Genomic DNA, 24,977 nt, shown 5'->3' on the forward strand with positions numbered 1-24,977 from the left:
AACCTCCATACCATTTTCCACCATGGCTGAATCACTGCATTCTCACCAAACAGTGCACAAGTATTCCTTTTTTTCTACATACTTGCCAACACTTGTTTCTGACAGGTGTGAGATAATATACCATTGTAGTTTCGATTTGCATTTCCCTGATGAATGATGTTGAGCATCTTTTCATGTGTCTGTTGACTATCTGAGTGTTTTCTTTGGAGAAATGTCTGTTCATATATTCTGTCCATTTTTAATTAGATTATTTGTTTTCTTGGGTGTTGAGTTTTATAAGTCCTTTATATAATTTGGATACTAAACCTTTAGCAGATATGTCATTTGCAAATATCTTCTCCAATTCTGTAGCTTGGCTTTTAGTTTTATTGTTTTCTTTCCTGTACAGAAGCTTTTTATTTTTTAATTTTTATTTTATTAAAAACTTGTTTTTAATGTTTATTTTTGAGAGAGAGAGAGAGGAAACGAGCAGGGGAAGGGCAGATAGAGGGAGACACATAATCTGAAGCAGGCTCCAGGGTTGAGTTGTCAGGGTAGAGCCCCACGCAGGGCTCAAACTCACAGACTGCAAGATCATGACCTGAGCCAAAGTCAATAGCTTAATTGACTAAGCCATCCAGGTGTCCCTGCAGAAAGTCTTTATTATGAGGTAGTCCTACTAGATTATTTTTGCTTTTATTTCCCTTGCTTCAGAGGACATATCTAGACAAATGTTGCTATGGCCCATGTCAGAGAAATTATTGTCTATGCTGCCTTCTTGCTTTATGGTTTCAGGTCTCACGTTTAAATCTTTAGTCCATTTTGGGGCACCTGGGTGGCTCAGTTGGTTAAATGGCTGACTTCAGCTCAGGTCATAATCTCATGGTCCGTGAGTTCGAGTCCTATGTTGGGCTCTGTGTTGACAACTCGGAGCCTGGAGCCAGCTTTGGATTCTGTGTCTCCCTCTTTCTCTGCTCCTCCGCTGCTTGTGCTCCGTCAGTCTCTGTCTCTCAAAAAAAATGTTTAAAACATTTTTTTAAATCTTTAGTCCATTTTGAATTTATTTTTATGCATGGTGTAAGAAAGTGGAACCAGTATCATTCTTTTGCATATAGCTGTTCACTTTTCCAAACACCAGTGGCTGAAGAGACTATCGTTCCTTTTTGTGTGTGTGTGCTATTTATTTATAATTAAATTTTTATTTTAAATTTACATCCAAATTAGTTAGCATATAGTGCAACAATGATTTCAGGAGTAGATTCCTTAGTGCCCCTTACCCATTTAGCCCATACCCCGTCCAGTAACCCTCTGTTTGTTTCCCATATTTAAGAGTCTCTTATGTTTTGTCCCCCTCCCTGTTTTTATACTGTTTTTGTTTCCCTTCCCTTATGTTCATCTGTTCTGTGTCTTAAAGTCCTCATATGAGTGAAGTCATAGATATTTGTCTTTCTCTGACTAATTTTGCTTGGTATAATACCCTCCAGTTCCATCCATGTAGTTTCAAATGGCAAGATTTCATTCTTTTTGATTGCCAAGTAATACTCCATTGTGTGTATGTGTGTGTGTATGTGTGTATATATATATATATATATATATATATATATATACACACACATATCACATCACATATATATATCACATCACAGATATATATATATATATATATATATATATATATATATATATCACACCTTCTATATCCATTCATCTATCGATGGACATTTGGGCTCTTTGCATACTTTCGCTATTGTTGATAGTGCTGCTATAAACATGGGGATGCATGTGTTCCTTTGAAACAGCACACCTGTATCCCTTAGATAAATACCTAGTAGTGCAATTGCTGGGTCGTAGGGTAGTTCTTTTTTCAGATTTTTGAGGAACCTCCATACTGTTTTCCAGAGTGGCTGCACCAGCTTGCATTCCTACCAACAATGCAAAAGAGATCTTCTTTCTCTGCATCCTTGCCAACATCTGTTGTTGCCTGAGTTGTTTGTGTGAGCCATTCTGACAGGTGGTATCTCATTGTGAGATGAGGTGGTATCTCATTGTGGTTTTGATTTGTATTTCCCTGATCATGAGTGATGTGGAGCATTTTCTTATGTGTTGGTTGGCCATCTGGATGTCTTCTTTGGAGAATTGACTATTCATGTCTTTTGCCCATTTCTTCACTGGATCATTTGTTTTTTGGGTGTTGAATTTGAGAAGTTCTTTATAGATTTGGGATACTAACCCTTTAGCTGATACATTGTTTGCAAATATCTTCTCCCATTCTGTCGGTTGCCTTTTAGTTTTGCGGATTGTTTCCTTTGCTGTGCAGAAGCTTTTTATTTTCATGAGGTCCCAGTAGTTCATTTTTGCTTTTGTTTCCCTTGCCTCTGGAGATGTATTGACTAAGAAGTTGCTATGGCCAAGGTCAAAGAGGTTTTTGCCTGCTTTCTCCTCGAGGATTTTGATGGCTTCCAGTCTTACATTGAGGTCTTTCATCTATTTTGAGTTTATTTTTGTATGTAGTGTGAGAAGGTGGTCCAGGTTCATTATTCTGTATGCCGCTGTCCAATTTTCTCAGCACCACTTGCTGAAGAGACTGTCTTTATTCCATTGGATATTCCTTCCTGCTTTGTTAAAGATTAGTTGGCCATACGTTTGTGGGTCCATTTCTGGGTTCTCTATTCCATTCCATTGGTCTGAGTGTCTGTTCTCGTGCCAGTACCATACTGTCTTGATGATTACAGCTTTGTAGTATGGCTTGAAGTCCGAGATTGTGATGCCTCCTGCTTTGGTTTTCTTTTTCAAGATTGCTTTGGCTATTCAGGGCCTTTTCTGGTTCCATACAAATTTTAGGATTATTTGTTCTAGCTCTGTGAAGAATGCTGGTGCTACTTTGGTAGGGATTTCACTCAATATGTAGATTGCATTGAATATGTAGTATTGACATTTTAACAATATTTGTTCTTCCTATCCAGGAGCATGGAATCTTTTTCCATTTTTTTTTTTGTGTCTTCTTCATTTTCTTTCATAAGCTTTCTATAATTTCCAGTGTATAGATTTTTCACCTCTTTGGTTAGATTTATTCCAAGGTATTTTATGGGTTTTTTTTGTGCAACTGTAAATGGGATCGATTCCTTGATTTCTCTTTCTGTCGCTTCATTGTGGTGTATAGGAATGCAACTGATTTCTGTGCATTGATTTTATATCCTGCAACTTTGCTGAATTCATGAATCAGTTCTAGCAGTTTTTTGGTGGAATCTTTTGGGTTTTCCATATAGAATATCATGTCATCTGCGAAGAGTGAAAGTTTGACCTCCTCCTGGCCAATTTGGATGCCTTTTATTTCTTTGTATTGTCTGATTGCAGAGGTAAGACCTCAAATACTATGTTGAATAACAGTGGTGAGAGTTGACATCCCAGTCTTGTTCCTGACCTTAGGGGAAAAGCTCTCAGTTTTTCCCCATTGAGGATGATATTAGCGTTGGGTCCCTCATATATGGCTTTAATGGTCTTGAGGTATGATCCTTCTAGTCCTACTTTCTTGAGGGTTTTTATCAAGAAAGGACGCTGTATTTTGTCAAATGCTTTCTATGCATCTATTGAGAGGATCCTATGGTTCTTGTCCTTTCTTTATTGATGTGATGAATCACATTAATTGTTTTGAGGACATTGAACCATCCCTGCATCCCAGGTATAAATCCCACTTAGTCGTGGTGAATAATTTTTTAAATGTATTTTTGGATCCAGTTGGCTCCTCTTGTTGAGGATTTTTGCATCCATGTTCATCAGGGAAATTGGTCTATAGTTCTCCTTTTTAGTGGGGTCTCTGTCTGGTATTGGAATCAAGGTAATGCTTGCTTCATAGAATGAGTTTGGAAGTTTTCCTTCCATTTCTATTTTTTGGAACAGCTTCAAGAAAATAGGTGCTAACTCTTCCTTAAATGTTTGGTAGAATTCCCCTGGAAAGCCATCTGGCCCTGGACTCTTGATTTTTGGAAGATTTTTGATTACTAATTTGATTTCCTTACTGGTTATGGGTCTGTTCAAATTTTATACTTCCTCTGTCAGTTTAGGTAGTGTATATGTTTCTATGAATTTGTCCATTTCTTCTATATTGCCCATTTTTTGGGCATATAATTGCTCATAATCTCTTATTATTGTTTTTATTTCTGTTGTTTTGGTTGTGATCTCTCCTTTTTCATTCTTGATTTTATTTATTTGGGTCCTTTCCTTTTTGTTTTTGATCAAACTGGCTAGTGGTTGATCAATTTTGTTAATTCTTTCAAAGAAGCAGCTTCTGGTTTCATTGATCTGTTCTACTGTTTTTGTTTTGATAGCATTAATTTCTGCTCTAATCTTTATAGTTTCCTGTCTTCTGCTAGTTTAGGCTTTTATTTGCTGTTCTTTTTCCAGTTTTTTGAGTAATAAGGTTAGGTTGTATATCTGAGATCTTTCTTTCTTGTTTAGGAAGGCCTGGAGTGCTATATACTTTCCTTTAATACTGACGTTGCTGCTTCCCAGAGGTTTTGGGTTGTGGTGTTATTTTCATTGGCTTCCATATACTTTTTAATTTCCTCTTTAACTTCTTGGTTAGCCCATTCATTCTTTAGTAAGATGTTCTTCAGTCTCCAAGTATTTGTTACCTTTTCAAATTTTTTCTTGTGGTTGATTTCGAGTTTCATAGCATTGTGGTCTGGAAATATGCACAGTATGATCTCAATCTTTTTGTACTTGCTGAGGGCTGATTTGTGTCCCAGTATGTGGTCTATTCTGGAGAATGTTCCATGTGCACTGGAGAAGAATGTATATTCTGCTGCTTCGGGATGAAATGTTCTGAATACATCTGTTAAGTCCATTTGGTCCAGTGTGGCATTCAAAGCCATTGTTTCCTTGTTGATTTTATGATTAGATGATCTGTCCATTGCTGATAGTGGGTTGTTGAAGCCCCTACTATTATGGTATTATTATCAATGAGTTTCTTTATGTTTGTGATTAATTGATTTATATATTTGGTTGCTCCCACATTTGACAAATAAATGTTTACAATTGATAGGCCTTCTTGGTGGATAGACCCCTTATTTATGATATAATGCCCTTCTGCATCTCTTGATACAGTCTTTATTTTAAAGTCTAGATTGTCTGATATAAGCATGGCTACTCGGGCTTTCTTTTGTTGACCATTAGCATGATAGATGGTTCTCCATCCCCTTACTTTCAATCTGAAGGTGTCTGTAGGTCTAAAGTGGGTCTCTTGTAAACAGTATATTGATGGATCTTGTTTTCTTATCCGTTCTGTTACCCTATTCTGTTACTCCAGTCTTTTGACTGGAGCATTGAGTCCACTGATGTTTAGAGTGAGTACTGAAAGATATGAATTTATTTCCATTATGTTTCTTGTAGAGTTGGAGTTTCTGGTGGTGTTCTCTGGTCCTTTCTAATCTTTGTTGCTTTTGGTATTTATTTATTTATTTATTTATTTATTTATTTATTTATTAATCTTTTCTCCCTTCAGAGAGTCCCCCCTTAAATTCCTTGCAGGGATGGTTTAGTGGTCACAAACTCCTTTAATTTTTTTTGCCTGGGAAATTTTTTTATCTCTCCTTCTATTTTTAATGGCAGCCTTGCTAGATAAAGAATTTTTGGCTGCATATTTTTCTGATTCAGCACACTGAATATATCCTGCCACTCTTTTCTGGCCTGCCAAGTTTCTGTGGATAGGTCTGCTGCAAACCTGATCTGTCTTCCCTTGTAGGTTAAGGACTTTTTTACCCTTGCTGGTTTTATGATTCCTTGCCTGAGTATTTTGTGAATTTGACTATGACATGCCTTGTTGATGGTCAGTTTTTGTTGAATCTAATGGGAGTCCTCTGTGCTTCCTGGATTTTGATGTCTGTGTCTTTCCCCAGGTTAGGAAAGTTTTCCACTATGATTTGTTCACATGACCCTTCTACCTCTATTTCTCTCTCTTCCTCTTCTGGGACCCCTATGATTCTGTTGTTGTTCCCTTTTAATGAGTCACTGATTTCTCTAATTCTTAAATCGTGCTCTTTTGCCCTAATCTCCCTCTTTTTTTCTGCTTCATTATTCTCTATAAGTTTGTCCTCTATATCACTGATTCTCTGTTCTGCCTCATCCATCCTTGCTGCCGGGGCATCCATCCATGATTGCAGCTCAGTTGAAGCACTTTTTATTTCATCCTGACTAGTTTTTACTTCTTTTATCTCCACAGAAAGGGACTTTAATCTATTTTCAACTCCAACTAGTATTCTTATTATCATGATTCTAAATTCTGCTTGATACATCTTGCTTGTATCTGTGTTGGTTAAGTCCCTGGCTGTCGTTTCTTTCTGCTGTTTCTTTTGGGGTGAATTCCTTTGTTTTGTCACTTTGAAGGGAGAAAAGGAATTAATGAGGTGAAAATATTAAAATTAAAAATATTAAAATTAAAAATATTAAAATTAAATAATTAGAAACACACACACACACAAATTGAATAAATGATTCTAGATCCTAGGTGTATTTTGGTCTGGATGTTGAACGTGGCTTGATAGATTAGAGAAAAAAGGGGGAGAAAAGAAAAAAAAAGAAATCATTTGAAAATTTGAAAAAATGAATACACTGAAGTAGACTAAAATGAAATGGAGTAAAACAGAATTTGAAAAAATGTACACAAAAGTAAAGAATACAGAAAAAATTAAAGAAAAATATTTTTAATAAAAATTGAAAATAAAAATGAATTTTTTCTTTCTGTATTCAAGAAAAAGAAATGAAATGAAAAAGAAAAAAGAAGAAAAAGAAAAAAAGGAAATCGTTTGAAAATTAGAAAAAGTGAATACCCTGAAGTAGACTAATATAAAATTATGGAAGAAAAATAGAATTTGAAAAAAATTACACAAAAGTAAAACACATAGTAAAAATAGTAAAGAAAAATATTTTTAATAAAAATTGAAAATAAAAGTAAAAATTTTCTCTTTCTGTATTCAAGAAAAAGAGAAGAAATGAAAAGCGGGAAAAAAGAAAATTGAATAGATGGACCTGCTAACAGTGGACATATGACTAAAATTACTTTGTTTTCCCCTAGAAGTCAGACTATAAAGCACTTTATAGTCCACAAATTAAGCAGGCAGTGAGACTTGTGTTCTTGAAGAGCGAGGTTGGCCCAGTTGGTTTGGGCTTAGTGTAATGGCTCCATCTCCACTAGATGGTGCTGCTAGCCTACTGAGGTGGATTGTTGTGGGGCTCGTAGGTGTGTATGCGCATGCACAGGAGTAGTGAAAATGGTGTCCCACAGCTACCCAGTCTCTAGTATCGGAACTCCGCACTCTCCGATCAGCAATCGCACAACTGTCCTTTGTCTTCAGCTTTTGTCCACTCCCCGCTTTTACGCTGTCCATATCCAAGCCCCAGGTAGTACCTCTCTCCTGAGTTTTGTCTCAGATGCAGCTGTTTCCCCCAGCCCCTTACATCTGAGGGACTTTGGCTTTGACCTGTTCTGCCCCTCTGCGGAGGTTCTCAGGGAGCAATGGCCGAATGCCGGCTGCACCCAGGAACGCTTGCTGGACCCTGCCTCTGCTGGTGCCCAGAGACTGTGGCCAGGTGCCAGGCCACCCCAGGACAAATTCACGATACAGTGTAGCAGCAGCATTTCAGGTATTGTGGAAAATAACAACACACATTTGGTGCCAGGCTTCACCCTTAATGACCTTGTTCCAGCACCAATGAATGTGGCCATTCTCTGGGGTCTTCTGGGACCAGGTGGCCTCAATAGTCTCTAACAAATGTCCTCCCAGCAGTGGAAATGCTTTTCTCCGTGTGGCCCAAGAACCTCCCAGACCCCACTCTTCTCCTGGGGATTCACCCTTCTCACCATAGCACCACAAGGTATCAAGCTGCAGAGTTGCAGACTTTGCATTTCCCTTGTTTACAGTCTTGATGAAATTTAAACCCTCTCCTTTCTCCTTTATTTTTTCTTCTTTCTCCTTTCTCCCTTTTTAGTTTAGTCCCTGTGGCTGTTTCCTAATTTCAACTTTCTCTCCAGCTGCTTTTGAGGAGGAGGGCTTTTCCCATATTCTCCCCTCCCCCACCCCTGTTTCTGTCCTCTCTCTGCACGCAAAAGTGGCTCCCTGCCCTCTGCTGCTTCTCTCTTCCTAAATTCACCTGTTGGCGTCATGTACCTGCTGAATTCTGTGGTTCAGGTTTGCATATTTTTGTGTTAATCCTCAGATCAGTTTTCTAGGTGTGCAGGATGGTTTAGTGTTGGTCTGGCTGTATTCATGGACGTGAGACACACAAAAAACTTTCATGCTGTTCCGCCATCTTGGCTCCCTGAGACTATCATTTTCCATTGTATATTCCTTCCTCCTTTGTCAAAGATTATGTGACCATATAATTGTGGGTTTGTTTCTGGGTTTCCTATTCTGCTCCATTGATGTATGTGTCTATTTTTGTGCCAATACCATATTATTTTGATTACTACGGTTTGTTGTAAATAAAATGGTCTAGAATTGTGAGACCTCCAGTTTTGTTTTTCTTTTTTAATATTGCTTTGGTTGTTTGGGATCTTGGGGTTCCATACTAATTTTAGGATTGTTTGTTCTAGTTCTGTTCCATGAAAAGTGTTGTTGGTATTTTGACAGGGATTGCATTAAATGTATAGATTGCTTTGGGTAGTATAGACATTTTAAGAATATTTGTTCTTCTAATCCATGACCATTGACTGTCTTTCCATTTCTTTGTGTCATCTTCAACTACTTTCATCAATATTTTATAATTTCCAAAGTATAGGGTTTTTTTTCCCTCTTTGGTTTTTTCCTAGGTATTTTATTATTTTGGTAAAATTATAAATGGGATTGTTTTCTTAATTTCTCTTTTTGCTGCTTCATTATTAGTATATAGAAATTCAACAGACTTCTGTATATTGATTTTATATCCTGCAACTTTACTGAATTCATTTATCAGTTCTTGTAGTTTTTTGGTGGAGTCTTGTAGGTTTCTATATAGAGTATCATGTCATCTGCAAATAGTCAAAGTTTTACTGCTTTCCTACTGATATTTATGATATTTATGATTTACTGATATTTATGCCTTTTATTTCTTTTTGTTGTCTTATTGCTGTAGCTAGGACTTCCAGTACTATTTTGAATAGGAGTGGTGAGGGTGGACATCATTATCTTGTTCCTGACCTTAGGAAAAACTCTCTTGGTTATTTTCCAATTGAGTATGATATTCATTGTGGGTTTTTCTTTTTTTTTTTTAATTTTTTTTAACGTTTATTTATTTTTGGGACAGAGACAGACAGAGCATGAACGGGGGAGGGGCAGAGAGAGAGGGAGACACAGAATCGGAAACAGGCTCCAGGCTCTGAGCCATCAGCCCAGAGCCTGACGCGGGGCTCGAACTCACGGACCGCGAGATCGTGACCTGGCTGAAGTCGGACGCTTAACCGACTGCGCCACCCAGGCGCCCCCATTGTGGGTTTTTCTTATGTTACCTTTATTATGTTGAGGTATGTTTCCTCTGTACCTACCCTGTTGAAAGATTTTATCATGTTGCTCTTTGACAAATTCTTTTTCTGCATCTATTGAAATGATCATATCATTTTTATACTTTCTCATATTGATGTGATGTATTACCTTGATTGATTTGTGTATTAAACCTCCCTTGCATGCCAGGAATAAATTCCACTTGGTCATGGTATATGATTTTTTAAATGTATTTTTCAATTTGGTCTGCTTGCATTTTATTGCAGATTTTTGTATGTTCATCAGTGATATTGGCCTGTAGTACTTTTTTAGTGGTGTCTTTAACAAGTTTTGGTGTTATGAGTAATGCTGGCTTTATAGAATGAATTTGGAAGTTTTCCTTCCTCTTTTTTTGGGAATATTTTGAGAGGATTAAGTATTAACTCTTATTTAAATCTTTGGTGGAATTTGCCTATGAAGCTGTCTAGTCCCAGACTTTTGTTTGTTGAGAGTTTTTTGATTAATTCAACTTCCTTGCTAGTTATCAGTCACTTCAAATTTTCTATTTCTTGGGTGTTGAGTTTGTTAAGTTCTTTATAGATTTTTGGATACTAACCCTTTATCTGATATGTCATTTGCAAATATCTTCTCCCATCCCACTAGTTGACTTTTAGTTTTGCTGATTGTTTCCTTCACCTTGCAGAAGCTTTTTAATTTGATGAGGTCCCAATAGCTCATTTTTTCTTCTGTTTCCCTTGCCTCCAGAGTCTTGTTGAGTAAGAAGTTGCTGCGGCCAAGGACAAAGAGGTTTTTGCCTCTTTCTACTCGAGGATTTTGATGGCTTCCCGTCTTATGTTTAGGTCTTTCATCCATTTTGCGTGTATTTTTACATATGGTGTAAGAAAGTGGTCCAGGTTCATTCTTCTGCATGTCGCTGTCCAGTTTTCCTAACACCACTTGCTGAAGAGACTGTCTTTATTCTATTGGATATTCTTTCCTGCTTTGTCAAAGAGTGGTTGGCCATACGTTTGTCGGTCCATTTCTGGGTTCTCTATTCTGTTCCATTGATCTGAGTGTCTGTTCTTGTACCAGTACCATACTGTCTTGATGATTACAGCTTTGTAATACAGCTTGAAGTCCAGGATTGTGATGCCTCCTGCTTTGGTTTTCTTTTTCAAGATTGCTTTGGCTATTTGTCTTTTCTGGCTCCATACAAATTTTAGGATTGTTTGTTCTAGCTCTGTGAATAATGCTGGTGTTGTTTTGATAGGGATTACATTGAATATGTAGATTGCTTTGGGTAGTATTGACATTTTAACAATATTTGTTCTTCCTATCCAGGAGCGTGGAATCTTTTTCCATTTTTTTTGTGTCTTCTTCAATTTCTTTCATAAGGTTTCTATAGCTAAATGGTAAGGGGCATTAAGGAATCTACTGAAATCATTGTTGCAGTATATGCTAACTTGAATGTAAATTAAAAAAATAAATTAAAAAATAAAAGTAAACTAAAAACAAAACAAAACAAAGAATACACTAATACAAAAAAATTTTATTTTTTTCTACTTCAATTTTTTGTAGGTTCTATTTTCTAGGAATTTATCCATTTCTTCTAGTTTGTCCATTTTTTTTTTTGCCAATTCACTTTCATAACATTCTTTTACAATTTCTGTGGTGTTGGTTGTTATTTCTCCTCTCTCATTTGTAATTTTATTTGGGTTCTCTTTGTCTCTCTTTCTCTCTCTCTCTCTGTCTCTCTCTCATGAGTCTGGCTACAGGCTTATCAATTTTGTTGAATTTTTCAAAGAACCATCTCCTAGTTTCATTGATATGTTCTTTTTCCTTTTTCTTTCTTTATTTATTTTTTAAAAAATTTTTTTTCAACGTTTATTTATTTTTGGGACAGAGAGAGACAGAGCATGAACGGGGGAGGGGCAGAGAGAGAGGGAGACACAGAATCAGAAACAGGCTCCAGGCTCTGAGCCATCAGCCCAGAGCCCGATGCGGGGCTCGAACTCACGGACCGCAAGATCGTGACCTGGTTGAAGTCGGACGCTTAACCGACTGCGCCACCCAGGCGCCCCATCCTTTTTCTTTTTTTAAAAGTTTTTATATCATTTATTTCTGATCTAATCTTTATTATTTCTTTTCTTATGCTGGTTTTTTTTCTTTTACTGGCCCCTGTAGGTGCAAAGTTAAGTTGTTTATTTCAGATTTTTCTTGCTTCTTGAGGAGGGCCTTATATTAGTATTAACTTCTCTCTTAGAACTGCTTTAGTCACATCCCAAAGATTTTGGGTCATTGTGTTCTTATTTTCATTTTTCTTCATATATTCTTTAATTTTCTCTTTGATTTCCTGTTTGACTCATTTATTTTATAGTGGCATATTATTTAACCTCCATGTATTTGTGGTTTTTCTAGATTTTTCTTGTGGTTGACTTCTAGTTTCACAGAGTTGTGGTCAAAAAAGATGTACAATAGGACTTGGCTCTTTTTGATATGTTGAGGTTTTTGCTTTGGCTTAATATGTGATCTCTTCTGGAGATTATGTGTACACTTGAAAAGACTGTGTATTCTGTTTTAAGATGGAATGTTCTGAATATATCTGTTAAATATGTCTGTTTCAGTTTGTGATTGTTTCCTTGTCAGTTTTCTGTTTAGATGGTTTATTCATTAATGTTAAGTGTTAAAGGCAACTGGAATAATTGTATAATTATCAATTAGTTTCTTTTTATTTTTTATTAACTGTTTTATACATTTATGTGTTTTCTTGTTGGGTGCATAAATATTTCCATCTCTGATATCTTCTTGTTTGTCTCTTGTTACTGTGTTTGTTTTAAAGTCTACTTTGTCTGATACAAATATGCTACTGTGGCTTTCTTTCAACATTCATTTGCATGATAGATGTTTCTTTATCTCCTCACTTTCAATCTGCTGGTGTCTTTAGGTCTAAAATGAGTATCCTCCTGTAGGTCTACAAGTGTGCTCTTGTAGGCAGCATATAGATGGATCTTGTTTTTTAATCCATTTTGATACCCTCTGTCTTTTGATTGGAGCCTTTAGTCCATTTACATTCAGAGTGATTATTGGAAGATATGAATTTAGTGCCATTGTGTTACCCATAGAGTTGGTATTTCTGATTATGTTCTCTGGTCCTTTATAGTCTTTGTTACATCGGTCTTATTTTTTCTCTACTCTAAGATTCCCCCTTAAAATTTCTTGCAGGTCTGGTTTAGTGGTTACATCCATTAGCATGATAGATGGTTCTCCATTCCCTTACTTCCAAGTTGCAGGAGTCTTTAGGTCTAAAATGAGTCTCTTGTAGGCAGCATATAGGTGGGTCTTATTTTTTTATTCATTCTGATACCTATTTCTTTTAATTGGAGCATGTAATCATTTTCATTTAGAGTGATTATCAAAAGATATGAATCTAGTGCCATTGTGTTGCATGTAGAATTGGTGTTTTGGGGTAATATTCTCTGGTCTTTTCTAGTCTGTTGCTTTTGGTCTCTTTTGCTTTGTTTTGTATTTTTCTCCACTCAAAGAGTCACCTTTAAAATTTCTGATAAGGCTTACTTAGTGGTCATAAAGTCCTTTAGTTTTTGTTTATCTGGGAAACTCTTTATCTTTCTTATTTTGAATGACAGTTTTGCTGGATAAATAATTCTTGGCTGCATATTTTTTCCATTCAGCACGTTGAATATGTTCTACCACTCCCTTTTGGCCTGCCAGGTTTCTGTGGACAGATCCTTTAATATGTTGTTGAATTCCATTTCCTAGTATTTTGTTCAATTTTTTTTTTTGCATCAACGTTCATCAGGGATATATATATATATATATATATCACATCACATCTTTTTTATCCATGCATTTATGGATAAAAACTTAGATTGTTTCCATGCCTTGGCTATGGTAAATAATGCTGCAAAAAGCCATAAAGGTGCACATACCTTTTCAAATTAGTGTTTTCATTTATTTGGGATAAATACCAATAGTGGAGTTAGTAGATCCTATGGTATTTTTATTTTTAATTTTGGGGGGAACCTCTATACTGTTTTCCATAGTGGCTGCACCAATTTACCTTCCCACAGATGGTTCATCAGATTTCCTTTTCTCCATATCCTCATCAACACTTCTAATTTCTTTTTTTTTATTCTAATGATTTTGACGAGCATAAAATATCTCATTGAGGTTTTGATATGCATTTCTCTGATGATTAGTAATTTGGGGCACCTTTTTATGTATCACTTTGCCATTTTTCTTGGGTTTGTGTTTAATATTGCTATTTCTGTAACATCAATTGTAATGTCTCTCCTTTTATTTCAGATTCTATTTGAGTATTCTTTTTTCTTTATTAATTTAGCTAAAGACTGATCATTTTTGTTAATATTTTCAAAAAAGAACCATGATTTTTTTCTATTGTGATTCTATTCTTTATATCATATACCCTGCTCTAATGTTTATTGTTGCCTTCGTTGTACTATGTTTGGGTTTTGTTTGTCTTCTTTCTAGTTCATTGAGCTGTAAAATGAGATTGTAGATTTGAGGTGTTTCTTTGTTTTAAATATGTTTATAGCTCTAAAGTCTTCTGTTAACAGTACTTTGGCTATATCCCATAAATTTGTGTTTTCTTTGGTTGTCTGAAGGCAGTTCTAATTTCTTTTGTAATTTCTTTTTACACCCATCCATTGATTGTTTGAATGTGTTACTTAATTTGTACATAATCATGGGTATTCTATTTTTTCTGCTATTGCTTTCTCTTTGTATTTACTTTGTTCAGCTTTTTGCTTGGTGTTTGGACAGAAATGATAACCTACAAGCTCTTTACATGCCACAAAGGAAACCAGAGTTCGGCTCTACTTTTCTTGAGTGCCCTTAGGCTTTTCTTTCTCTATGGTTGCTGTAAATTAAATCAGCTCATTTAGGAAGAGATTAGATGTCCTTTTCTTTATGTCTCCCTCCAAGAAAAATTTCTGAAAAAAGGATGTGAAATTGGATGTGGGGACATTAGCAATTTATTTCCTTAGTGTGAGCATACTGTCAGTGGGGAGTTCTCAGTGGGGAGGGGCAGCAGCCTGAGGTACTTTTGCTTGCCTCGTTAGTCATTGAGCTATCTCCTTATACCCAAGGTGAGGGTGATGAGGGCCTCAATTTTGTCCAAAACTCGTCTAACCAAAATAGAGATTTTAGGACACAAATACAGTTTGAATAGTAGAAGGGAGGCTGATTTTGCAAATGCAACTCCCAGAGGCTTAGTTTCAGAAAAAGGTAGGTGGGGACTGAATCAGAAATGCTATACTGTATTTCTATCATTTTGGTATTATGGCAATATTGAATGACTAAGTTTTATTTGTGTAAATTCTTCATGATAATAAATATCTAATGTATCAAGCGATATTTTGAAAATTAAACATTGTAGTTAGACTGAAACTTCAATTCTGCCTTCTCTACTTAAAAGCTGTAGGACCCTATGTACAAAAATGAATCAAAGAATCCACAATATAAAAGGGTGTAATGTATGACATCAAAAATATATAACATGTGGGGAGGGGGAGTAGAAATTTAGTGCTTTTAGTTTGGGTTCAAACTTAACTTGGTCATCAACATAAAATAAACTACTATATACTGGGGCAACTGGGTGGCTCAGTAGGTTGAGTGTCCAACTTTGGCTCAGGTCATTATCTCACCATTTGTGGGTTCAAACCTCATGTCAGGCTCTGGGCTGACAGCTCAGAGCCTGGAGCCTACTTCGGATTCTGTGTCTCCCTCTGTCTCTGCCCCTCCCCTGCTCATTCTTTGTCTCTATCTCTCAAAAAAACATTTTAAAAATTTGAAAATTGTATTACACTCTAAGTCTAAAGTTCTCTGTTGTCTAGCAAGAGAGTGGGATGGATTAAAAGTGAGAGATGGCTAATGTCCAGGAAAAGACAAGAGCACCAAATAAGCGTCTTTGACCTGTATTTATTAAGATCAGAAGGCTTACAAATGTGATGGGTGTGCACAAAGAGACAATGAATTGGTGAACATTAACTCATGGGCATGAGGGAAAATGGGGTTTTGAAGATATACAGTGTTTGGGGTTTGGGTCAATATAAAACAAAATCCTGGCACCAGGCAGATGGGCAAATAGTTGTTAAGGGCAGACAGGAGGTGCTGCCATGTCTGTTTATCTTAGCTAGCCTAGGGGATAAGACAGATAGAACATATAACCTCAGGATTAACAAGGCAACTTTTCTTTTGTTAATGAACTCTGCTCTGGGCAGCTTTACCCACAGTGCAGTGGTCTATAGCCCTATTTACCTGTTTACCTAACTTGGTCCTTCCCTTCTGTGAAAGCAGCTTTCTTCTATAGAAATTGGGGGGCACTTTTGCCCTGAATGCCTAATCTTGCTTACCTCATATACCTTTGTATTGGGGAACTTTGCCCCCTCTCTATTCTGGGGACTTTGCCCATCCCTCTTTATTCTGGGGGCTCTAGCCACTCCCTATTTTATTCTGGGGCCTTTGCCTCACCCTACTACATTCTGGGGTCTTATCTTGTTCACACAAGTTTGGGTGAGAACACCCTATGGCTTTGTAATTCTTTATGCCTTGTTAACCCATTGGTGTAAGCCAAGTGAATTTCTAATCTTATTCCCCACAGCAAACAAACAAAAAACAAACTTCTATATACTTAAGATGTTATATCTATAAACCTAATGTTAAACAAAAATCACAGGGAAGATGGCGGCGTAGGAGGATGCTGGGCTCACTGCATCCTACTGATTGCTTAGATTCCACCCACATCTGCCTAATTTACCCAGAAAACCACCAGAAGACTAGCAGAACAGACTCTCCAGAGCCAAGCGTAGACAAGAGGCCCACAGAAGAGGGTAGGAAGGGCAGAGAGGTGGTGCATGCTACATGGAATGGCGGGAGGGAGCCAGGGTGGTGGGGGAGCAGTCAGCACACCTGGCAAGGCAGAGCCCCCGAGTCTGGCTTGCAAAAGTGGAGGGGCCAGACGGAGTGTGTTCTGACAGCCAGCGGGACTTAACATCTGGAATGTTATAAGTCAGCAGTTCTGCTCGGAGAGTGGGAGGGCTAAAGGACAATGGGAGGGAGAGTTGTTGAGCCCCAGAGGACAGCTCAGCTTGGTGGAGAACAAAGGTACTCACCAGCGCCATCTCCTTCACCCACCCCCCAGCCAAAATCCCAAAGAGAACCAGTTCCTGTCACGAACTTGCTTGCACCGCGCAAACATCCAATGCTGTGCTTCTGTGGATCCATCCATCCGACAGATATGCCTCCCTCCTGGTGCCACAGGGCCCCTCCCAAAGCATACCACCAAAGGCAAAGCGAGCTGAGCCTGCTCCTCCTGCCCCTGTGCACCTTGTGGATCCACCCCCGCTAATACGCCAGACCCCATCGGAGCAGCACCACAATCCTGGCAGTGTGCAAGTAGCCCAGACAGAGGCCACACCACCACAGTGAGTCCTACCCCTGGGAGAGGGGAATATGAAGTACACACCAGTCTGACTGTGGCCCCAGCAGTGGGCTCGGGGAAGACATCAGGTCTGACGGCAGCCCCGCCCACCAACACAAGTTACTCCAGACAGCACAGGGGAAGAGCCCTGCAGTTCCCCACCACTCCAGGGACTATCCAAAATGAGGAGGAAGAATTCTCCTCAAAAGGAACTCCAGGAAGTAGCGACAGCTAATGAACTGATCAAAAACGATTTAAGCAATATACCAGAAAATTAATTTAAAATAATAGTCATAAAATTAATCGCTGGGCTTGAAAAAAGTATAGAGGACAGCAGAGAATCGATTACTACAGAGATCAAGGGACTAAGAAACAGTCAGGAGGAGCTAAAAAATGCTATAAATGACTGCAAAATAAAATGGAGGTGATCGCAGCTTGGATTGAAGAGGCAGAGGAGAGAATAGGTGATTTAGAAGATAAAATTATGGAAAAAGAAGAAGCTGAGAAAAAGAGAGATAAAAAAATCCAGGAGGATGAGGGGAGACTTAGAGAACTAAGCGACATAATTAAACGAAATAATATACACATAATTGGGATTTCAGAGGAGGAAGAGAGAGGGAAAGGTGCTGAAGGTGTACTTGAAGAAATTATAGCTGAGAATTTCCCTGAACTAGGGAGGGAAACAGGCATTGAAATCCAAGAGGCACAGAGAACTCCCTTCAGATGTAACTTGAATCGATCTGTGAGATATATCATAGTGAAACTGGCAAAATACAAGGATAGAGAATTGTGAAAGCAGCTAGGGATAAACATGCTCTAACATATAAAGGGAGACCACTAAGACTCGTGACGGATCTCTCTACTGAAACTTGGCAGGCCAGAAAGGAATGGCAGGAAATCTTCAATGTGATGAACAGAAAAAAAAAAATGCAGCCAAGTATCCTTTATCCAGCAAGTCTGTCATTTAGAATAGGAGAGATAAAGGTCTTCCCAAACAAAAACTGAAGGAATTCATCACCACTAAACCAGCCCTACAAGAGATCCTAAGGGGGATCCTGTGAGACAAAGTACCAGAGACATCGCTACAAGCATGAAACCTACAGACATCACAATGACTCTAAACCCATATCTTTCTATAATAACACTGAATTTAAATGGACTAAATGCACCAACCAAAAGACATAGGGTGTCATAATGGATAAAAAAAACCCAAGACCCATCTATTTTCTGTCTACAAGAGACTCGTTTTAGACTTGAGAACACCTTCAGATTGAAAGTGAGGGGTTGGAGAAGTATTTATCATGCTTCTGGAAGTCAAAAGAGAGCTGGAGTAGCCATACTTATATCACACAAACTAGACTTTAAATTAAAGGCTGTAACAAGAGATGAAGAAGGGCATTATATAATAATTACAGGGTCTATCCATCAGGAAGTGCTAACAATTATAAATGTCTATGCACCAAATAAGGGAGCCCCCAAATATATACAACAATTAATCACAAACATAAGCAACCTTATTGATAAGAATGTGGTAATTGCAGGGGACTTTAATACTCCACTTACAACATTGGATAGATCATCTAGACATAGGATCAATAAAGAAACAAAGGCCCTGAATGATACACTGGATCAGATCGACTTGACAGGTATATTTGGAACTCTGCATCCCAGAGCAACAGAATATACTTTCTTCTCAAGTGCACATGGAACCATCTCCAAGATAGATGACATACTGGGTCACAAAACAGCCCTTCATAAGTATACGAGAATTGAGATCATACCATGCATAATTTCAGACCACAATGTGATGAAGCTTGAAATAAACCACAAGAAAAATCTGGAAACCTTCCAAAAGCATGGAGGTTAAAGAACACCCTAGGGGCGCCTGGGTGGCACAGTCGGTTAAGCGTCCGACTTCAGCCAGGTCACGATTTTGTGGTCCGTGAGTTCGAGCCCTGCGTCAGGCTCTGGGCTGATGGCTCAGAGCCTGGAGCCTGTTTCCGATTCTGTGTCTCCCTCTCTCTCTGCCCCCCCCCCGTTCATGCTCTGTCTCTCTCTGTCCCAAAAATAAATAAAAACATTGAAAAAAGATTAAAAAAAAAGAACACCCTAATAAGGAATGAATGGGCTAACTAGAAAATTAGAAAAGAAATTTAAAAATATATGGAAACAAATGTAAATGAAAATACAACAATCCAAACACTTTGGGATGCAGCGAAGGCAGTCCTGAGAGGAAAATGCATTGCAGTCCAGGCCTATCTCAAGAAATAAGAAAAATCCTCAATACAAAATCTAACAGCACACCTAAAGGAACTAGAAACAGGACAGCAAAGACACCCCAAACCCAGCAGAAGAAGAGAAATAATAAAGATCAGAGCAGAAATAGACAATATAGAATCTAAAAAAACTGTAGAGCAGATCAATGAAACCAAGAATTGGTTTTTTGAAAAAATAAACAGAATTGATAAACCTCTAGCCAGGCTTCTCAAAAAGAAAAGGGAGATGACCCAAACAGATAAAATCATGAGTGAAAATGGAATTATTACAACCAATCCCCCAGAAATACAAGCAATTATCAGGGAATACTATGAAAAATTACATGCCAAAAAACTGGACAACCTGGAAGAAATGCACAAATTCCTAAGCACCCACCCACTTCCAAAACTCAAACATGAAGAAATAGCTTGATCAGACCTCATAACCAGCAAAGAAATTGAATAAGTTATCAAAAATCTCCCAACAAATAAGAGTCCAGGACCAGATGGCTTCCCAGGGGAATTCTACCAGACATTTAAAGCAGAGATAATACCTATCTTTCTCAAGCTATTCCAAATAATAGAAAGGGAAGGAAAACTTCCAGACTCATTCTATGAAGCCAGTATTACTTTGATCCCTAAACCAGACAGAGACCCAGTAAAAAAGAGAATTACAGGCCAATATCCCTGATGATTATGGATGAAAAATTTTTCAATAAGAGACTAGCAAGTCAAATTCAACAGCATATAAAAAGAATTATTCACCATGATCAAGTGGGATTCATTCCTGGGATGCAGGGCTGGTTCAACATTCACCAATCAATGTGATACATCACATTAATAAAAGAAAAGATAAAAACCATATGATCCTGTCAATCAATGCAGAAAAAGCATTTGACAAAATTCAACATCCTTTCTTAATAAAAACCCTCGAGAAAGTCGCAATAGAAGGAACATACTTAAACATCATAAAAGCCATTTATGAAAAGCCCACAGCTAATATCATCCTCAATGGGGAAAAACTGAGAGCTTTCTCCCTGAGATCAGGAACATGACAGGGATGCCCACTCTCATCGCTGTTGCTTAACATAGTGTTGGAAGCGCTAGCATCAGCAATCAGACAACAAAAGGAAATCAGAGGCATCAAAATTGGCACAGATGAAGTTAAGCTTTCGCTTTTTGCAGATGACATGATATTATACATGGAAAGCCTGATAGACTCCACCAAAAGTCTTCTAGAACTGATACATGAATTCAGCAAAGTTGCAGGATACAAAATCAATGTACAGAAATCAGTTGCATTCTTAGACACTAATAATGAAGCAACAGGAAGACAAATAAAGAAACTGATCCCATTCACAATTGCACCAAGAAGCATAAAATACCTAGGGATAAACCTAACCAAAAATGTAAAATATCTGTATGCTGAAAACTATACAAAGCTTATGAAGGAAATTGAAGAAGATATAAAGAAATGGAAAAACATTCCATGCTCATGGATTGGAAGAATAAATATTGTCAAAATGTCAATACTACCCAAAGCAATCTACACATTCAATGCAATCCCAATCGAAATTGCACAAACATTCTTCTTAAAGCTAGAACAAGCAATCCTAAAATTTGTATGGAACCACAAAAGACCCCGAATAGCCAAAGTAATTTTGAAGAAGAAGACCAAAGCAGGAGGCATCACAATCCCAGACTTTAGCCTCTACTACAAAGCTGTAATCATCAAGACAGCATGGTATGGGCACAAAAACAGACACATAGACCAATGGAATAGAATAGAGACTCCAGAATTGGACCCACAAATGTATAGGCAAGTATTCTTTGACAAAGCAGGAAAGAATATCCAATAGAAAAAAAGTCTAACAAATGGTGCTGGGAGAACTGGAAAGTGACATGCAAAAGAATGAAACTAGACCACTTTCTTACACCATTCACAAAAATAAACTCAAAATGGATAAAGGACCTGAATGTGAGACAGGAAACCATCAAAACCCTGGAGGAGAAAGCAGGGGAAAACCTCTCTGACCTCAGCTGCAGCAATTTCTTACTTGACACATCCCCAAAGGCAATGGAATTAAAAGCAAAAATGAACTATTGGGATCTCATGAAGATAAAAAGCTTCTGCACTGCCAAGGAAACAAGCAACAAAAGTGAAAGGCAACCAACGGGATGGGAAAAGATATTTGTAAATGACTTATTGGACAAAGGGCTAGTATCCAAAATCTATAAACAGTTCACCAAACTCCACACCTGAAAAACAAATAATTCCATGAAGAAATGGGTAGAACACATGAATAGACACTTCTCTAAAGAAGACATCCAGATGGCCAACAGGCACATGAAAAGATGTTCAATGTTGCTCCTCATCAGGGAAATACAAATCAAAACCACACTCAGATATCCCTCACGCCAGTCAGGGTGGCTAAAATGAACAAATCAGGGGACTAGATGCTGGCGAGGATGTGGAGAAAAGGTAACTCTTGCACTCTTGGTGGGAATGCAAACTCATGCAACCACTCTGGAAAACAGTGTAGAGGTTCCTCAAAAAATTAAAAATAGACTTACCCTATGACCCAGCAGTAGCACTGCTAGGAATTTACCAAAGGGATACAGGAGTGCTGATGCATAGGGACACTTGTACCCCAATGTTTATAGCAGCACTCTCAACAGTAGCTAAATTACGGAAGAGCCTAAATGTTTATCAACTGATGAATGGATAAAGAAATTGTGGTTTATATACACAATGGAATACTACGTGGCAATGAGAAAGAATGAAATATGGCCTTTTGTAGCAACGTGGATGGAACTGGAGAGTGTTATGCTAAGTGAAATAAGTCATACAGAGAAGGACAGATTCCATATGTTTTCACTGTTATGTGGATCCTGAGAAACTTAACAGGAAACCATGGGGGAGGGGAAGGAAAAAAATGGTGAGAGGGGGAGGGAGCCAAAACATAAGAGACTCTTAAAAACTGAGAGCAAACTGAGGGTTTATGGGGGGAGGGAGGGGTGGGTGGTTGATGGGTATTGAGGAGGTCACCTGTTGGGATGAGCACTGGGTGTTGTATGGAAACCAATTTGACAATAAGTTTCATATTAAAAATAAATAAACAAAAATCACAAACCTATGTTAGACCCAAAACAAAAAAAATAAGAAATAAAGTCAAGAATAATACTAAAGGAAACTAAAAAACCACAAGGGAAGAGGGCAAGATAAGAGGGAAAGAACAGAAAAGAACCATAAAAATGACTGTAAAACAAGTAACAACTGGCAATAAACATATTTGTCAATATTACTTTAATGATAAATGGATTAAAATAAATGGATTCAAAGACATAGAATGACTGAATGGTTAAAAAGGCAAGACCCATCTATATATTGATTACAAAAGACTCACTTCAGACCTAAAGACACACACAGTTTAACAGAGGAGGTATGGAAAAGAATTAAAGGTGGAGAGGCCAACATGGCGGAGAAGTAGGGGGATCCATACTTCCCTCATCTCTCAAACAAAGAGGTGCTGAAGCCAAAGGACTTTGAATCCCAGAGTCTGGGAGGGAAAGAGACTGAATCTACCAGGAAGAAAATGGGAAAACTGGAGAAATGATAGGCAGGTGATTGCAAACTGGGGGAAATAAGAAAGGCCACATGGGCATGGAGGGGAGGGATTCCCTTCTGCAGAGACAAAGGGAAGAGAAAGAGTGGCTAGGGAAGTGTAGGACCATATCTGGACAGGAGAAACCTCGGACTGGGACTGAGAGGGATCCTATCTCTAACTGGGGGGCTTTCTTCAGACTGGTGCTGGATCCCTGTTCACACACCTGGGGAGGAAGGGAGCCAGGCTTGGGTTAGGTGGTAGGTCAGGGGCACAATCCACAGGTAGAGAAAGCGGACCCCTCCCTGGAGGGCTGTACAATAGTACAAAACCTGCTTGCACCCACCACCTCCAGGTTCAGTGGCTGGGCCGAGGGTGTAGATCACTGTAGGAGAAAGTGGCCCCTCCCTAGAGTGCTGTGGAAAAAGTCAAAGCCTGCCTGCATCTGCCTGCATCCGCCACCCCTGGGGCTTGGTGGTGAGGTCAGCAGTGCAGTTCACAGTAGGTGGTCTTCCCTGAAGTGCAGTGATAAAGAAAAAGCCAGCTGGGACCACATATCAGGCCGCACTGAGAGGGGCTTCCCCAGTGCCAGAGTGCATGGAGTGGGACTTTGAATCCTAGCCAAGCGCAGGGTCAGGGGAGTTGGAGGAGAGAGAAGGACCACTACATCTGTGCCCATGGCACAGTAAGGATGACTCAAATGGAGTCAAAAGGATGACTCAAATGGAGTCAAATGGATTATTCAAATGGAGTCCACAGGGTCCAGCTCTGTTGAGACTGGGGTATCACCATTCCCCTCCCCCACCACCACCACTAACGTGGCCTCAGGAATCAGTCCCAGGGCCCATAGGGGAGGTGGGTCCAGACTACACCAAACCATGCCCCTTCGCACTGGGTAACTGTGTAAACTGACAGACCCTGTGCACAGTTCTCCCAGACCAGTGATGCAGCACTGTCTAGATTAATTCTACATCAATTCTGGATATATGAATATATACTCCCCCCAAAACCCCATTTCTCCTCCTTATCTCTTCCCTCCTCTAGGCTGGTTACTCTGGTTAGCAGTCTGTCTAAACAGACATATTTAATCCATTCTCTTGATACATGTTTTACACCTCTTTCTTTATATTCCTTTCTCTCTTTCTGGAATAATCAAGCCATATAGTCTCTGGGTAACTTTATCTTCATTTCTTTTTGCCCGCCTCCTTCCTTATTTTCCTTTCTCTCTCTCTGGATTAAGCCTTTCTCTCTGCCTAGTCAATGTTTATTTTTTCTTGGTCACTGCTCCTGTAATTTCTCTCTTTGTATGTGCTCTTCCATCAGCACTGCCTCCACCCTGTTCTTTACTTGTAGTAGGTGTTTTTGGGTTTTTTTGTTTTAAGTTTTTTTGTTTTTCTTTATTGGTTTGGGTGTTTGTGTGTTTTGTCTCCTGTTTGTCTTCCTTTACAGGGTTACACCAAGGAACAAATCAAAGCACATCTGGTGGAGGGTCCAAAATATCACTATGAGTAAGGTAATAAAATAACCAAAGTCACAACAGAGAGCATGTAACAATCTCAAAGAAAACACTTCTTGAGGTGCCAGGCCCTGGAGTGTATGACCCCCCCCCCCTTTAATGTATCAGTGCTTGCAGGTGCAGAGATTACAACAAGCTTTTAAAACACATAAGGGACAGAAACCTAGACAACATGATGAAATGGAAGAATTCTACTGGAAAGAAATTCCAGGAAGTAGCAGCAGCTAACGAATTGATCAAAACCAACTTAAGCAATATAACTAAAAATGTAGAATAGTTATAAAATTAATTGCTGAGCTTGAAAAAAAGCATAGAGGACAGCAGAGAATCTATTGCTACAGAGATCAAGGGACTAAAAAATAATCATGATGAATTAAAAAATGCTATAAATGAGGTACAAAATAAAATGGAGGTGGCCACAGCGTGGATTGAAAAGGTAGAGGGGAGAATGGGTGAATTGCAAGATAAAATTATGGAAAAAGAGGAAGCTGAAAAAAAGAGAGATAAAAAAATCCAGGAGTACATGGTGAGAGAGAACTAAATGATGCGATGAAATGGAACAATACCTGTATGGTAGGAATTTCAGAAGAAAATGAGAGAAAGGTGCTGAAGGTGTACTTGAACAGATCATAGCTGAGAACTTCTCCGATCTGGGGAAGGAAACAGGCATTGAAATCCAGGAGGCACAGGGAACTCCCTTCAGAGATAACTTGA

The 24,977-nt window shown here is 38.5% G+C and overlaps 1 protein-coding gene across 1 annotated transcript in view; it reads left to right on the forward strand.

The window, feature by feature from the left end:
- The window catches only part of SEPTIN14 (septin 14), a 91,617-nt gene that overhangs the window by 35,712 nt on the left and 30,928 nt on the right, over positions 1–24,977 (forward strand). The window contains exon 7 of the mRNA XM_040455664.1: positions 16,824–16,891. Coding sequence (XP_040311598.1) covers positions 16,824–16,891 — 68 coding nt within the window. The remainder of the gene's footprint in view (positions 1–16,823; positions 16,892–24,977) is intronic.

Source organism: Herpailurus yagouaroundi, unplaced genomic scaffold (assembly GCF_014898765.1).
Source record: "Herpailurus yagouaroundi ecotype Mexico unplaced genomic scaffold, PumYag 216, whole genome shotgun sequence".
Taxonomy (NCBI): Eukaryota; Metazoa; Chordata; class Mammalia; order Carnivora; family Felidae; genus Herpailurus; species Herpailurus yagouaroundi.